At 31.2% G+C, this 15,431-nt stretch overlaps 2 protein-coding genes across 2 annotated transcripts; one reads left to right on the top strand and one right to left on the bottom strand.

Moving 5' to 3' along the window:
- The first annotated feature begins 3,349 nt into the window (after positions 1-3,349).
- Positions 3,350-4,400, top strand: LOC135962142 (uncharacterized protein DDB_G0280315). Its single transcript, XM_065513907.1, has 2 exons — positions 3,350-4,041; positions 4,177-4,400. Exons 1-2 carry the CDS (start codon positions 3,487-3,489, stop codon positions 4,246-4,248), a joined length of 627 nt encoding a protein of 208 aa, XP_065369979.1. The 5' UTR covers positions 3,350-3,486; the 3' UTR covers positions 4,249-4,400.
- A 4,628-nt stretch (positions 4,401-9,028) lies between these two features.
- On the bottom strand, positions 9,029-10,228 carry Cpr49Ab (Cuticular protein 49Ab). Its single transcript, XM_065513266.1, has 3 exons — positions 10,154-10,228; positions 9,569-10,083; positions 9,029-9,410 (listed from the first exon to the last, which is right to left on the bottom strand). Exons 1-3 carry the CDS (start codon positions 10,175-10,177, stop codon positions 9,164-9,166), a joined length of 786 nt encoding a protein of 261 aa, XP_065369338.1. The 5' UTR covers positions 10,178-10,228; the 3' UTR covers positions 9,029-9,163.
- Between the last annotated feature and the right edge of the window lie 5,203 nt (positions 10,229-15,431).

Here is a 15,431-nt window from a genome sequence, read left to right as displayed (position 1 = left end):
AAACTGTTATATGTTCTTAAAGAAAGATTTTTTTAATAAAAAAAGAGTTATGTTACCTTTTCGCTCAAAAAAGAAGCAAAAATCTACTATTTTATAATTTTTAAATTGAAAAACGTTTATTTTTGGAACCATAATTGATATTGCTCTGAAATATTTTGTATATTATTGATAATTTAGTTGTCTAACTAGCAAGGTATGGCAAAATTTCAATTTTTAAATGCCTATCACTCGGAAATTATTATAGATAAATATCACACGCAAGAATGTTTTTTTCAAGACCTTGCCAAGCGCTTTCCAAAAATATAAAAATCTTTGAAATCGGATTGGAAACCAAAAAATGGTACATGTTTAAATATACCTTGCGAATACACCTTGTTGACGCCCACTTCAAATTTTATCCCGATCGGACCAGAAGTTTAGAAATGCCAGATTTATTTCCAAAAAATTATGAATCTGCCCCACTGTGCATTAATTTGACTTCACTAGTGTGTTTTTAAGAAGAAATAGTAAAATTAAATTTTTTTTAAGACTATTGTAAAATTAAGTAATTATTGAAAATTTTTAATTGTTCCTGACTACTAAAAATTACAAATAATATAGCTACCTAGTGTTATTTTTAAGATATTTTATGTTTTCTAAAGGATTTTCAAATGGGGACTTCCGAACTTTGACTGTTGAAGGTACTTCATTTATACAGTTTGTTTTGCCAAATCACGACGGATATAGCGTTCAACAATAATGACGTGTGTTCGCTGAATGGAGCCTGAAGCAGTTGGAAACTGACCTTAATTTACATTAGAATGTGGTCTTCACGGATGAGGCCCAATTCTGTATGGTACGTCAACAAACAAAATTGTCGAATTTGGGATCTAAGAGCGTTCAATGCATCCCGAAAAAGTCACTGTTTGGTGAGGATTTTGGGACGGCGGCGTTATCGGTCCATATTTCTTTGAGAACCACAATAAATAGAAGGAGTTGTCGTAGACTTTTGAAATTTGGTATGCAAATATAAAATACCTTTGTTAAGAAAAATAAAATGTTTGGAAAAATCGGACCAAGGAGACGAGGATACTTCGGATCGGATACATAATTGATCTAAAAATCATGAAAATCTGCATTTGTTACACTTCGGTTTTTGACAATTAAGTTAGGTCATTGACAGGAGAGTTTCCAATCTATGTGTATTAATCTATGGTTACGGTCTTTGATTTTTATTATTTTTCTAAATATTTTTCAACAGAGATTATTTCAACATAAAAAATGTGTCGAATGGGGTCCTTTCCAATTAAACCCATTCTATGTCGAAATTTCTGCTTTAGGAATACAGGATTTATAGTTTTTTGAGCTTGGTATCGTCACAAATGTAATTAAATGGTGTTTTTTAAGCCCAGTAGAACTTACGAAAAGGTTAACTGTCAAACGAGCTGCATATCATCATAAATAAATTGACGCTTGAACAACGCTACCAAATTATCCAAATTTGCTTTGAAAATCAGTCGTCAATTCGCGCAACATATAAATAGATGACTGTTTTATGTTCAGCTCATTTAGGGCTTAACGGGTTTGTTAAAAAACAAAATTTCCTCATATGTAGTGAGACCAATCAGCATCCGGAAAAATGCACAATTTGATGCGGTTAATACTGGACATCATTACCGCACCATGATTAATGATTTATTGTTTGCAAATACGGATAACATTGATCCGGGTTAGATGTAGTTTCAACGTGAAGGGCCACAACCATCGATTTATTAAAATCAAAATTTAGCGATAACTTTATTTCGAAAAATTTACCTGTCAATTACCCTGTCAAAAAAAAGTGGCCTAAAATTTGACGTCCATAATGCAATTCGTCAAGAACAAGCGCCAATAAAAAATTTCTTTTGATTAAAATATATCATAGTGTGGAAGTAAAACTCCCAAAACACAAATATAAAATCCTAATTTTCCTATCTTTGGGAATTTCTCCCAAAAATTCCACATTTGATCCAGAAGTGGTAAAAATAATAATATGACTGATTTGGAATACATGGTAGTATTAAAAACGCTTGCTTATTTTGAAATCCCAGCTTTGGAAAAATTCAGAATTTCGATAAAAAAAAATAGTTAAATTCGGAAGGTCCCTGGCAAATCCCTATTAGCATATGTTGAAATGCTTAGTCCTTGACTTTTTAAATAAAAATCATTTTAATTGTATGCACTTTTTCCAATGTTTCTCCAATTTTTTTATCCCTTCTAAAAAACCAGATTTGTCGAGGTCATCAAAATTGGTATTTTTTGTCAGATAATTTCATTGTTGGAGTAAAATCTCTTGGGAACAAGAAATAGCCACTCGGAGCTAAATCCGATGAATAGGATCGTTGAGGGTGCAATTCGTAGCCTAGTTCATGGATTTTTTCCATGGAAACTGCACATGTTTGCAGCCTTTAGTGTACTCGATTGTGAGCAAACGCGGCAGCCATATCAAAGTGATCATTCTAAATCATTCCACAATCTCTCAAACTGTTAATGTCCGATCGTCCAACATTATACCGTGAATTTTTGCAATTGTTTGGAGTGTGGAGACCTCAACTGGACTTTCAGAACGTTCGGCATCATCCGTGCTTATACGGACCAACGAAATTCAGGAAACCACTTTTTTATAATTGAAATTGAAGGTGGAGAGTTCCCTTCGCAATTATCAAGCTTAGCCTTGGTATGAGTTAGGGTATTTCCGCAAAAAATAATGCTTAATGAGCACACGAAATTAATTTTTTTCCATCTTCTCCTGAAGTCTGCTATCAATGGCTGTCAAACACAAACTAATGATGCAGCTTGTTAAAATTTTGACAGGAGTCCAATGACAGATGCAGTGTTTCCCTTTCTGTTAAGAGGCGGGATATTATAAAAGACAAGAAACTTATTTACCCACTCTCGTACCTTTCAAAAGAATATAAAAACATTTCAGTTCCTTAAGAAAGATTTTTCATACGAATCCAATAGTAATAGCTATTTTTCGGCAAAAACATACATATACGAAAGTTTAATATTTTTTCAAGCTATAAAACATTTTTCATTTGCTTTGTTTATTTATTGTCTAAAAAAAAATTGTCATTAACGAGAATTAATCCAAATTTCTTACTCTCCCTATTAAATCTTTGAGAATACGTGCAAAAAAACGATGTTATATTTTTGAAACGCACTGTATTTATTTTATATTAGTACAAAAATAGTTTCAAATCATTTTAATAAAATTAAAGAAATTATTGACATGTTTTTAATTTTTCCAAGTTGTTTTATTTATTTTGTTTGTCTCTATTTCAGTTTAAAAATAATATAATACGATGTTAAGGCTTGCAATGAAGCGATTGTGAAATTAGTCTTCAAATGAATATCGAGTTAAAACGTGGTAAACACAGTTTTTCTGTGAATAAAATACAAAGTCGAATTGCAATTTTTTAGTACATTTCAAAAAAATCCTTTAAATTAAAAACACTGACAGTGATAATGTGTCGGTCTAAAGGAATTGTTATATTAATAATATTAATTTTGTGCACATCTACAATACCTTTAATTAAGTGCGTGCCCCAGGAGACCACAACCGTAAAGCCAGGACGTTATGTTCCAGAATTGTATGGGGCACATTTGGGAAAATATATTCCGGATGACAGCGGCAAATACTATCACATACATCGTCCCTATGATGGTGGTTATGGTGATCGTGGCATTAAATACGTCCACGATGCCAGTGGCAATCTAGTGCCGCTGTCAACAAGACCATTGGGTCCCAAGGATCATTTACGTTTTATGATTGATTTTAATTATGACAATAGTGGTTGGGAAATAATCAATTTTGAATGGCTGCGTGATGGTGATGATAACTACAAATATAAATATGTAAATGAAAATCAATTATTTACGGCCGATGCTGCGGAAGAGTCCAGCGATACAAGCTCTAATAGTGAACAAAATAATAATGAAAATGGTGGTCACATTGATGGAGAATACAATGATAATAATGGTTATAATTATTCATTCAACAATGGAGGAGCAAATAAAAGTGTAAGTTTTCTACTTATTCACTTAGCTTAGACAAAAAATCGTTCCTTAAATAGTTTGCATATTTTTAGGCGCTTTAATAAACATTACACTTTGTTAATAATTAAGTATTCACTTTCCTATTTTATACCTTTTCAGACGAAAAATCTACAACAAGCTATTCGTGAAGTTATATATTATATAGAAAACAACATTTTACCGACATTATAAGGAAGAAAATACTGGTATTATTAACCATGAAATACTTATACAATAATATTTCATTAATTATAAAGGTCAAATGTGTCCTGTCCTGTCATTTCATAGATTTAAGTATTTCATTAAAAGTTAAGAAACAAATAAAATGTGTAGATGTGCAACTTTTAAACACAAATAACTATATACATTTTTAAAAATAAAACATATAAAAATTAAATTTTTTTATTTTTATTTAAAAACAAGTTAGAAATTATAGTCGGGCCGACCATATAATACACTACACCGAGTATATGAGCAAATCATTATTCTATTATAATCTAAATAATTTTTGAAAGTGGGAGCTATAACCAAATTTGGACCGATCGTCCTGAAATTAGGTTGGAATGGTGGATTCCAAAATTTTTACGAGATTTATTCTCTTCAAAGTGACTTTCGGAACTGGGCCTTATATTGGAGATATAAGCAATTATGGACCGATCGCCATGAAACAAGGACTTGTGATTTGTTTCTATATGAAACTTATTTTTGTTACACTTTATTTGGATTCCGATATTTTTAAGAGATTCGTACTCGTTAAAGTGATTTTCGGAAATGAGCCTATTATGGGAGCCATGAGCAATTATATACAGATAGTCCTGAAATTAGGTTGCGTGATTTGCGAAACTTATTTCTGTGGAATTTGATGTGGATAACAACATTTTTAAGATATTTATGCTTGTTAAAGAAAGATTCTAAGTCGATCGGTATTAGGTGTTGGACTAATATTTTTGGGCGTTACAAAAATCAGCACAAACAACAATTTTGGAGATAATTTTCAGTAATTAGCTGAATTTTTAACATATTTAAATCTTTATTTAGATAATATGTTGACAAAAATGTTTTAAAAATATATAAATGTGGCGGTTTTAAAACAATACTGGAATTTTACAATTTTATATACAACCCTTTTGTAAAGTGTGCTTTATTTTGAGCGATCTTAAATTTGAATGTTGTGATAATTTTCGTACATTAGTGCAAATTAACGATTCTAGTAAAAAACGCAAGTTTACCCCTGTCTTTCTTGGTAATCACTCGACTACCAATAAATTCGGTTATCACAAACTAAACAGTCTGTGTTACAAATATTTTATAAAAGTTCTCGGTATCACAACCTTTACTGTGTGACAAAAATTTAAAAAAAGATAACTTTAAAGTTCTTAAAGCAATTATTCAAAGGTTCGAAGGAATAAATTCTTAATTCAGTTTTCAAAATGCCGTTAATGAATTCATTACGAATTAGTGCATAGGCTTAATTCCTTGGTACTTCGTATGTACTTAACTTTTCTTTGGTTCAAATCAATTACAAACTTCCTAGCAACCTAAAAATTACTTTTACAAAATTTACATTTTTTTCTTAGTTATAAGTTATACATTTATTTGCGAAACTGTTTGATAAACGTAAAATAAATTAAAATAAATTATTTAATTTCAATGTGTAATTTGTTTATATATTAGATCAGGATTAAAAACATTCATTTAAAATGTTATCGTTAAAAAAACTCATAAAAAAAACATACTTTTTAATTTTGTTTTTAACAAAACGTACTTGTTTTTCTATATTTTTTAACAAAAGGTTCTTTTTTTGATATTAAAATGGTTTTATATCAAACATCCTTAAGATATGGTGACTTGTGGCAGTTAGATGTTTCTATTGATAAGTAAGAAACTTGTTCATGCTGTTTTTTAAGGGGGACGAAATAAATAAAACTCATTTTCCCAAAAACTTGAAATGTGCGAAAAAGTACCTTATCTTCTATCTATATAAAGATGTTAGAAGTCCAACTTAGGTTTTTACGGAATGAAAAATTGACCACGACTACTTTTACTCCCACTTTTTCCGATTTATCTAAAATCGGAAAACAGCTACATCGATATGGCTAATTTTTTGTTTAAATGATCGTAGTAACCCAATTTACCACGCCAATTTTTTTTCGATATATCTAAAATCGCTAACTAATTTTTTTTAATGTTCGCAATACATAGTCCGCAAAAGTTTTTACATAAATAAAAATTGTCCAGGTCTACTAATACGCCCGGTCTGTGATCAATCATATTTCAGAACAAAATTCGATTATTTATATAAAAACTCAAATTATCTAAATTTGCTAATAACTTGGCCAATAATCGTTTAATCAAGAAAAAGAACTCGATCTGTGATCACTCATATTTCTGACCAAAAATCGATTTTTTATATAAAAACTCAAAATATCTAAATTCGCTAATAACTTGGCCAATAAGCGTTTAATCAAGAAAAGCAGCTCGATATGTGATCATATTTCTGAACAAACATTGATCGCTAATAACTCTGCCAATAAGCTGTGATCACTCATATTTCTGACAAAAAATCGATTTTTTATATAAAAACTCAGAATATCTAAAATCGCTAATAACTTGGCCAATGAGCAATTAATCAAGAAAATGAGCTCGATATGTGATCACTTATATTTCTGAAAAAAAAAGATTTTTTATATAAAAACTCACAATATCTAAATTCGCTAATAACTTGGCCAAAAAGCGTTTAATTAAGAAAAGGAGCTCGATCTTCTGACCAAAATTCGAATACTTATATAAAAACTCAAAATGTGTACATTGATTTGGATTAAGGGTCCTCATGTAAACGCTTAAATGCCTCGCAAACTGTGCAATCTGTGCATTTTTACACTCTCGCAAATGAACTGTCAAAAAATGTATGGAAATTCGTTTGCACAACTCCGATAAGTTTGCGCGACAATTTAGACTCGCAAACTTGAATTCATTGTGCATTTGATGAATCAGCTGCTTTTGTTTACTTTTATTAATAAGAAATAAAAATCAAATAAAATATAAAAATTGTGTGCATGTTAAAATTGTGTAACTTTGGAACAGAATGATTGTATTAAATGACATTGTGTATGAAAACATTAACCAACAGCTAGAATAGAAACAAAATCTTTCAAACTCTGTATATCACCGTTTGTTCTAAAGATTTTACTTTTAAATTCAAATTTATACAATTTGATAAATTGTTTAAGGCTTTTGTTGAATTTATTTTTATTTGACATTTATATCAAATAGAGAGAAATTTAATGTATAAACTTGCACAAAATTGATAAGGTGGGTTCATGAAACACGTCGCGCAAATTTTCGCAATTGAACAAATGGGAAACTTAAGGGTTTAAATGAGTACCCTTATTGATTTGTTGCAAGACTTAGGTTTCTGACAACAAACTTGGGTTCTTTGTCTCTCAGTAGCGCTTCTATGTATAATTTATTCTTTGTCCTATATGAATAAAAATTATCATTCAATAATATGTTTTTTTTCCTTTTTAACTATTTTTACCCTTTTCAAACCGCTTCTCACAAATTCACAAATTGAACACAAGCAATTTTTAACTTGGACAGAACAACGTCTGTCGGGTCAGCTAGTTTAAAAAATAATATAAAGTTTTCGTTTGACTGGTTTCTGAAAAAAACAACCATTACTATTGTCAATTTCATATGAGATATTGGCAACATATGAATTTCAAGCCAAAAGAACTGCTCATCTTTTGAGACCAAGAATCAATCAAGCCAACTTCGGATACTCTGTTTCAAAGTAAATTGTATCCCGAGAAAGCGTTCTGTTTCGATCGAAACAAATAGTAGTTGGACGGTGTAAGGTCTGGAATATAAAGCGTGTGAGGCAAAACTTCCCAACCACTTCATATTAAATAGTTTTTAACAGGTATTGTGTCCGCTTCAATCGAATCTGTTACCTTCGGTACAGATTCTCCGTGACGGTACAAATCAGATTTTAGCAGCTCATAATAGATATGATGCTTTTGGTCCAATAAAATACCAAGCATTACCCTAGCGCCATGAATATTTGGCTTTGGTGTCAATTCGCCTGGTTGATCGGGCTTCACATACTATCACTAATGCTTTGGGTTATCGAAATCGATAAATTTTTCATCGCAAGTAATGATTATGTTCCTTTATAGCGTTGAAGCAGCATTTAAGACATAATAAATCATCTTTCAAGGTCTCTCAGCTTTAATTCGTATGCTACCCAATTTTCCTGCTTTTGAAATTGCTGATTTTGAAATTGCTGATTGAGTAGCTCCCAATGATTTTGCAAGCTCTTGTTGAGTTTGATAACAATCTTTATGGACTCCTTTACAAATGTATTTCCAGAAAATTGATAAAACAAGAGAAAATTGATTTGTTATGGCAATCGAATAGTAGGATTCGATTGCAACAGAAAATCATTTCATAAAGTAAATAAACATCCAAATAATTCTCACCTCATCTAAAATTCGGTCATGAAAACTGAGTAATATGATTTAGCACAGATTCATCTATTAATACAAAATTCAACAAAAATATGCCTCTATCTATATCCACAAATTTCAATTAAACATTTTCGAATTTAAATTAAATCTTTTTTTATAGTTTAAGTCTCAGAAAGGGCCAAATTGTGGGAGGTACTGACCTATTTGTCTTCTATGTCTCTTGTCTTGGAACTAAGGTTGCTAGTTTACATATTTACAAATAGCGGGACAATTTTCAAAATAGGTGAAAAGTTTCGAGACAAAGGATTAGAACAATCTTTCGTTATTTTAGTACTACATTTTTCCCAAATTGTCTATTTGTTCCATATAAATACAATTAAAATCTGTATATAAAATAGTAACGTTATTGAGTGAACGGTCCCACAGTGTGGCTACAGATTTACTAAAGCTTTTATAAGAGACAAATAAATCGTTTATGCTAGAAATTCAAATACATTTCACAATTTTGGTTATTTTAGTATACACTTTATTAAAAAATACTTATAATTGTTACAAAAGAAAAATAATTTTCAATTAGTTAAAAAGAAACACAATCTAAAATACTTGGATTTCTAATAATTACACAAATAAATACGTATTTATTTTCTATTTTTATCAGCATTTGCCTCCAAATAAGCCAATAACTTGGCAACATAGGGCGGTGCTGTTGGAATATGTTCACCTTGGGGTACAAAACCATTGTCATCGGCCACATAATCCACACGATATAGAAGACCATCGTCACCAGTGTATTCATAAAAACCTTTGGAGCGCAAACCATCGTCAGTTTGTAGTTTTTCTACTTTACCAGCCTCCTCAGCCAAAATTCCATTTTCAGTTTCGTAACTAATAAAATAATGAAAAGGAAATCATAGAAAATCAAAGCATACTTTAAGGATTCATAATAAATATTGCTAACAGTTATTATAGCATATAACATAATTTTAAATACACATTTATGTTAAAAGACTTTAACATTTGGCAGTTATTTTATTGAAACTTACAGATAATGATAACCATCTTGCTCTACTTTATCTTCCAAACGTATTATGGCCCAGCCATTGCCACCTTCACCGGTACCTTTGCCCTTGACTGATGGTTTAGCTAAAGCGGCCGCATTAAGAGCATTGGAATTGCCTGAGCCTGACCGCCCAGCATTAGAACTGCCAGATCCTGATTTTGCTGCCCCTAGACCAGAAGCTGATTTAGCAGCGCCCCCAGCTCCACCACCAGCACCTCCACCTGGACCGCCGCGATTAGTATCAGGTTGATATTTACTACTATCACCACTATATTGTCCTCCATCTTTCGCATCATGCACATATTTAACATCCACATGCATGTATCTACCATCATTACCGCCCTGGTAACGACCATCATTACTGGGACGATATTTGCCATCGCCGGCAGGACGATAACGACCATCACCATTGTTTTTTGGTTTTGGTGGTGGCTTGTAGCGTCCATCATTTTGAGCATTTACCAATAATACTACTCCCAGGAGTAATAGGGTAAATATCTACAAAGAAATACTTTTTGTTTTTTAAACTCCTCCGTATTAAATGGATAATTACTGTAATAATACGCACCATTACCTGCAATGATTGAAACATTGCGTTAAAATTAGCGATTCGTTGCAAATTAAAAACCTGCAAAGTAATTGAAAAAAATGAAACGTTTGTAATGATGTTGTTGCTATTTATACGCCGCCACACTCAACTGAACGCAATTGAAACACCTGAAAATGATGATCAGTTACTAATTACTATCTATAATTAGCCACCCGCTCATATGTCACTTTCCCATGACATCTCCATATTGCAAACACTTGGTGGTAGCTGTACTTGAGTTTGTTGTTGTTCAATTCCACCAATTTACACTGTACTACAGAATATGAAAAATTAAGACATTTAGCAAATGATCACATTGCAGATTGAATTTTTAGAAATGTTTAAAATAAAATTGTGATAAACAAAATAAATTTTTGAACCTTTACACTTCTTTATTCGATAATATTTGTTATACATTGAATCGATTTCACCCAATTTCAGCAAAACATCGTAAAAATATAGGAACGTGATTCAAACAAAACTTAAAGACTCTTCAGTTACAATTTTCGTTGTAAAAGAGGTCCTACACTCACTGTTCGGATCTCTCTCATTTTTAGCTAAACTTCGGAAAGTGGTAAGGAATACATCCATACTAAGCTTAAAGACTTTCACAATTGTTGTTCTCCAAATATTGGAGAACAACAATCCGGTAAATTTTCCGCCAACTACCTACAAAGTGTTACGCATGATTCTAATACAGTTTACCAAATATTTGATAATATCTACATATTTATTATGAATTATTAATAACCCGCCTCTTTTTAGCTGAATTATAAAAAATGCTTCAGACAAAGTTTGAAGAATCTCTTAATTTTAGTTATCCAGATATTAAGAATTTACTATATAATTAGCATGGGAAGTGACTCACACCCTGTTCCCATCCGTCCAGTTCTTGATTAAACTTCATGCACTGATAAGAAATATATTTGTTTAAAGTTTTGAAGAGTGTCAGAATTATAGTTCTGCAGATATTCGAAAATAACTATTTTCTTGGTATGGCTGGTGCCACGCCCATTGACATAATTTCGGAAATACAATAGTATTTAGTTTAAATTTATTATCCTCTTTCCTTCGAAAACAAGTCACCACTTTGAATTTTGTATGTATTGTTAACCTATTATTGAGGAAATCCTAAAAAAATGGAGGAGAAAATGATTTTTGAGAAAATATATTGGAAGTATTGAATTTTTGAACAACATCAAATTTTGTATGACCATAAAGATTCTGCGTACCAAGTTTTAACATATCGAGCCCTTAGCGCCAAATTATCGTAAGCGACAAAACACAAATTTTACAGAAGAAGGTTTTTTTTGATTATTTTGAAATTTATACATAGAATTAAAAATGTTATGATGCGATATAATATATTTTCGTTCAAGCTATTTGTCTATTTTTCAAAAATATTGTTAAGTTTTGACAATTAAAAATTCATGGAATACTTTATAGAAAAATATGACAAAAAATGTTTTTTATTGAATTTTTGCATAAATATTTCGAATAAATATTCGAATTGAAATTAAATTTTTATTTATAAATAGTTTTTAATGAAATTTCACATTTATGTAGATCTTTGTATTTAAAATGGAAAAATAAAAACGAATTTTGAAATTTATTATCAGCAATTCCCAAAAAAGTGTTGAAAAATTCCAAAAATGGTAATTTTTAGTTCTTTGGCTATAATATCCATACCAGGGTCGGGGTTATCGGGACCCTTTACAAAATAATTAGAAACATATTGAGCCACCTATAATCGGTTACAATATTTTGATATCGGATACGCGATTTGAGAATTTTTGCCCTAAAATTTTATTTAACATAAAAAATAGGTGTTTTTGAAAGGACTTGGTCCCCTCGGTAAGAACAATTTTTGAAATTGGTTTTACTTTAAAATATTTTATGAAAACTTAGCTTTCAGAAAGTGGAAATTCCTTATACATTCTATTATAAATTTTTGGGATTACTTAAAAAGAAAAAAAGTTCTTTTTTCCCAAAAAATTAGCGAAATGCAATAACTTTGGACTTTTTAAACAGTTCTTTTTCCATTTGACACATACGTGTGTTGTTGGTCCAATAAAGGAAAACTGGAGAAAATCGGGAAATATTTGGATACGCTGTTATCAAAAAACTGGAGTAGGGTAGGTAAAAATGTTGAAAATTTAATTTTAAAATATATAAACATTGACTTACGATAAAATCTTACCCCCTATATTTTTGATGTTATTAACAATTTTGATATTTTGAGAACGCTAACACATCAGTCGGTCCATAAAATTTTAATTTCTGCAATAAAACAAAAATTTTAAAAATGTTGCTTACGATAATTTGGCGCTAAGGGCTCGATATTTGAAATAGGCAAGGTCCTATATTTGTTTCATCCATATATATTTATGGCTAGATTTCTTTTAATAGCCTTTTATGAATTTGATATTGATTCAGAAATGACGAAGTTCTCAACCAAGTTTATCGTCTTCATTTTAGTCACTTAGAGAGTTATTTTTTATTGCAGCACAGTGTTAATAATTTATTTATTGTCTTCTATCAAAGTGATTATTCTTGTCAATTCGTAAGTTTGTATTAAATAATTTAAGACTTACAAACAAGATTTTGAATATGAATACTTGTCCACATTAAATGTAACAATTTATGATGCGTCTAACAGTATTTGTACTCTACACTGTAATGATGTACTGTTGATTTGTATCTAAAGATTGAGACACAATATTTACTTTTTCAGTTATTATTAGCTTTTTTGTTTAAGATTCAATTATAAGATATTATTTCGTATTCTTTTCTTTCATTTCTTTGTATGGACTGAATTAGGAAAATGATTGAATAGTATTTGGGAGTGCTTAGCTCTGATCATTATGTGATTATTTTCACGATAGACCCTACATTATAGACGGTGAAGATATTTATGAAAAATGGTTTTGGTTGGAAATAGTGGCGGGTGATGAAAAATACTCATCTGGCAATTTCTGCTAGGTATAACAGCTTAGCTATTCGTGAAGACAGACGGATACAAATGGTTTTCAGGATCCATAAATACAAACAGGAATATGAAATGACATTAATAATATGAATATTTTTTTTCTCCTTTACCCATCTTGGGAGGATATGGCTTCCACAAAGCTTCTCTTCCCAAGTAGTTAAGATTGCATTGTTTTAGTTCTTGGAGTATCGTGCATCTCCATGTATTCTTTGGTCGACCACGGCTTCTTGAACCTTGAGGATTCCACTCTAGCGCCATCCTTGTTATACTGTCTGGATTCTTTCGTTTTATTTGTGTTCGTATTGGTTCCTCGTTAGTAAGGTTCCAGATATCCATGTTGCTGACATTGTTAGGCCAGAAAATTCTTCATATGATTATGAGGCACTTGTTGATGAATACCTGAGGCTTTTGGGTGATGTTGTTCGATACTCACTTCCGTACAACAGAGTAGATTTTGTGAGTTTCTCCATACTGGTTGTAGTCTTCCGAATGTCGCTATCCCTTTATTGGGCCTGTTATTTATGTCTGGTTGGCCTTGAAGCATGATGTTATCTGTGCTAACGTTGTTAATTCTCATAGCCCAGCTTTTCTTAATATTTATCAAATCTTCTATTTTTGCTTGCATGTTGGAGAGCAGACAGTTATCATCCGCATAATCCCCCTTTATCTCAATTATACTGGAGGGGACAGCTTGATATTCTTAGGATATTTTCTGCAGGCGACATCTTTGGCGACAATACTAATTTCTTCGAAATGTTATCTCCATATTTCTGTCTTTGCATCAATGTTTGTTAATGGTGCCACTGCAACCAGCGACTGGTTTGATCTTGTTTTCGTCTGGTGTCGCTTATTCTTCGGACATTGCAAGCCGTTCAAGGAACTTTATTTTATCCCTTCAAATTGTTGTTACTGTTTATCTGTAGCTTGAGTTCCCTTTGAGAAGCCAGGTTCCAGGTTCGTTTGATATCCAAACATTTCTTTGTGGTTCCGCTATACCCGATGTAATTTCTGCGACTCGGTTATATACTGCTGTGATATCTTCCTAAGGGTGATGTTGAAACCACCCCAGACGCGCATCTGCCCACCCCAGATAAAAATTTGGAAAGTCGCAGAGAGATTTTTTTGGATTTGTAGATTGTTCCGTTAAGAGATTCCAGTGCCCTAGAACATTACTTATGGGGTTTTTGGAACCCAAAAAGTTAAAAAAATATTCCAATGCCAATCGTACAACGGAGCACATGTAATGTTTGGTTTTAAAAATGGTTTACAAGCTAACATAAAGGAGTCAAATCCGCAAGCCATTTTGGTTCATTGTTTATCCGACAGGCTAAACTTAGTTATTGTGGATTCGTGTTCACACATATGTATCATCAGCGCAAACATTCTTAGCATAGTAAGGATTTAAAAAGCCTAAGCCAAGCTCTTCAAACTAAACAGTATAATAATATAATATAATAAACAGCCATTGCACAACTAGATGGAGTTGTAGATATAAAAATTGTAAGTCAGTAATTAAAAATTACGCTGTAATTAAAAGTGATCTTGAAGATTTCAACATTAGGTAAAAGCTAAAATCTGGATTTGCCGGATTCTATTCCTTCAGTTGATTATTGGAAGTTAAATATATATAATCCAGTAATAGATAGCATAATTTTTAATATCGAATACCGATTACAAAACATTTCATTACCTAAAGCTGTTAACAATTTCTTTAAATTAGATTTGGATGGCGCCGATGAATTCATTATTAATTACATATTTTGCATGATAATTGATATGATAAAATCCAAGCATTTACATACTTTTACAAGTGGCAATAAGCCTTACTATCAGTTCTGCTAGTTGCGAAAGAAGTTTCTCAGCTATGCGTAGAATAAAACAATGGTTACGTAGTGTAATGCTTCAGGAACGATTTTCAAATTTAGCAGTTTTTTTTTCAACTCAATTCTTTATTTATAATAATATTTGTACAAAGGCGTATATATATATATGTATACAATATTACATTTTTTAAATATAGAGAGTTTAGATATAAATAAATCTTTTCAACTCAAAAATAGTATTTTGTCTAACTAATATAATAAGGAACAAATAACAGTTTAGATCAAGAGGAAAACTAAAAAACATCCCATTTAAATATAAAAAAAAATTATAAAAATATTTTATAAAATAAATTAGCAGTTTTAAATATGGCAAATCAAGTAGTTATGTTAGCAAACTAAATTTTTGTGATATTTTAGTCATAGAGAATAGACATAGAGAGAAAAC

This window comes from Calliphora vicina, chromosome 5, assembly GCF_958450345.1.
Source record: "Calliphora vicina chromosome 5, idCalVici1.1, whole genome shotgun sequence".
NCBI classification, from domain to species: domain Eukaryota; kingdom Metazoa; phylum Arthropoda; class Insecta; order Diptera; family Calliphoridae; genus Calliphora; species Calliphora vicina.
This window is presented reverse-complemented; position numbering and strand designations above follow the sequence as displayed.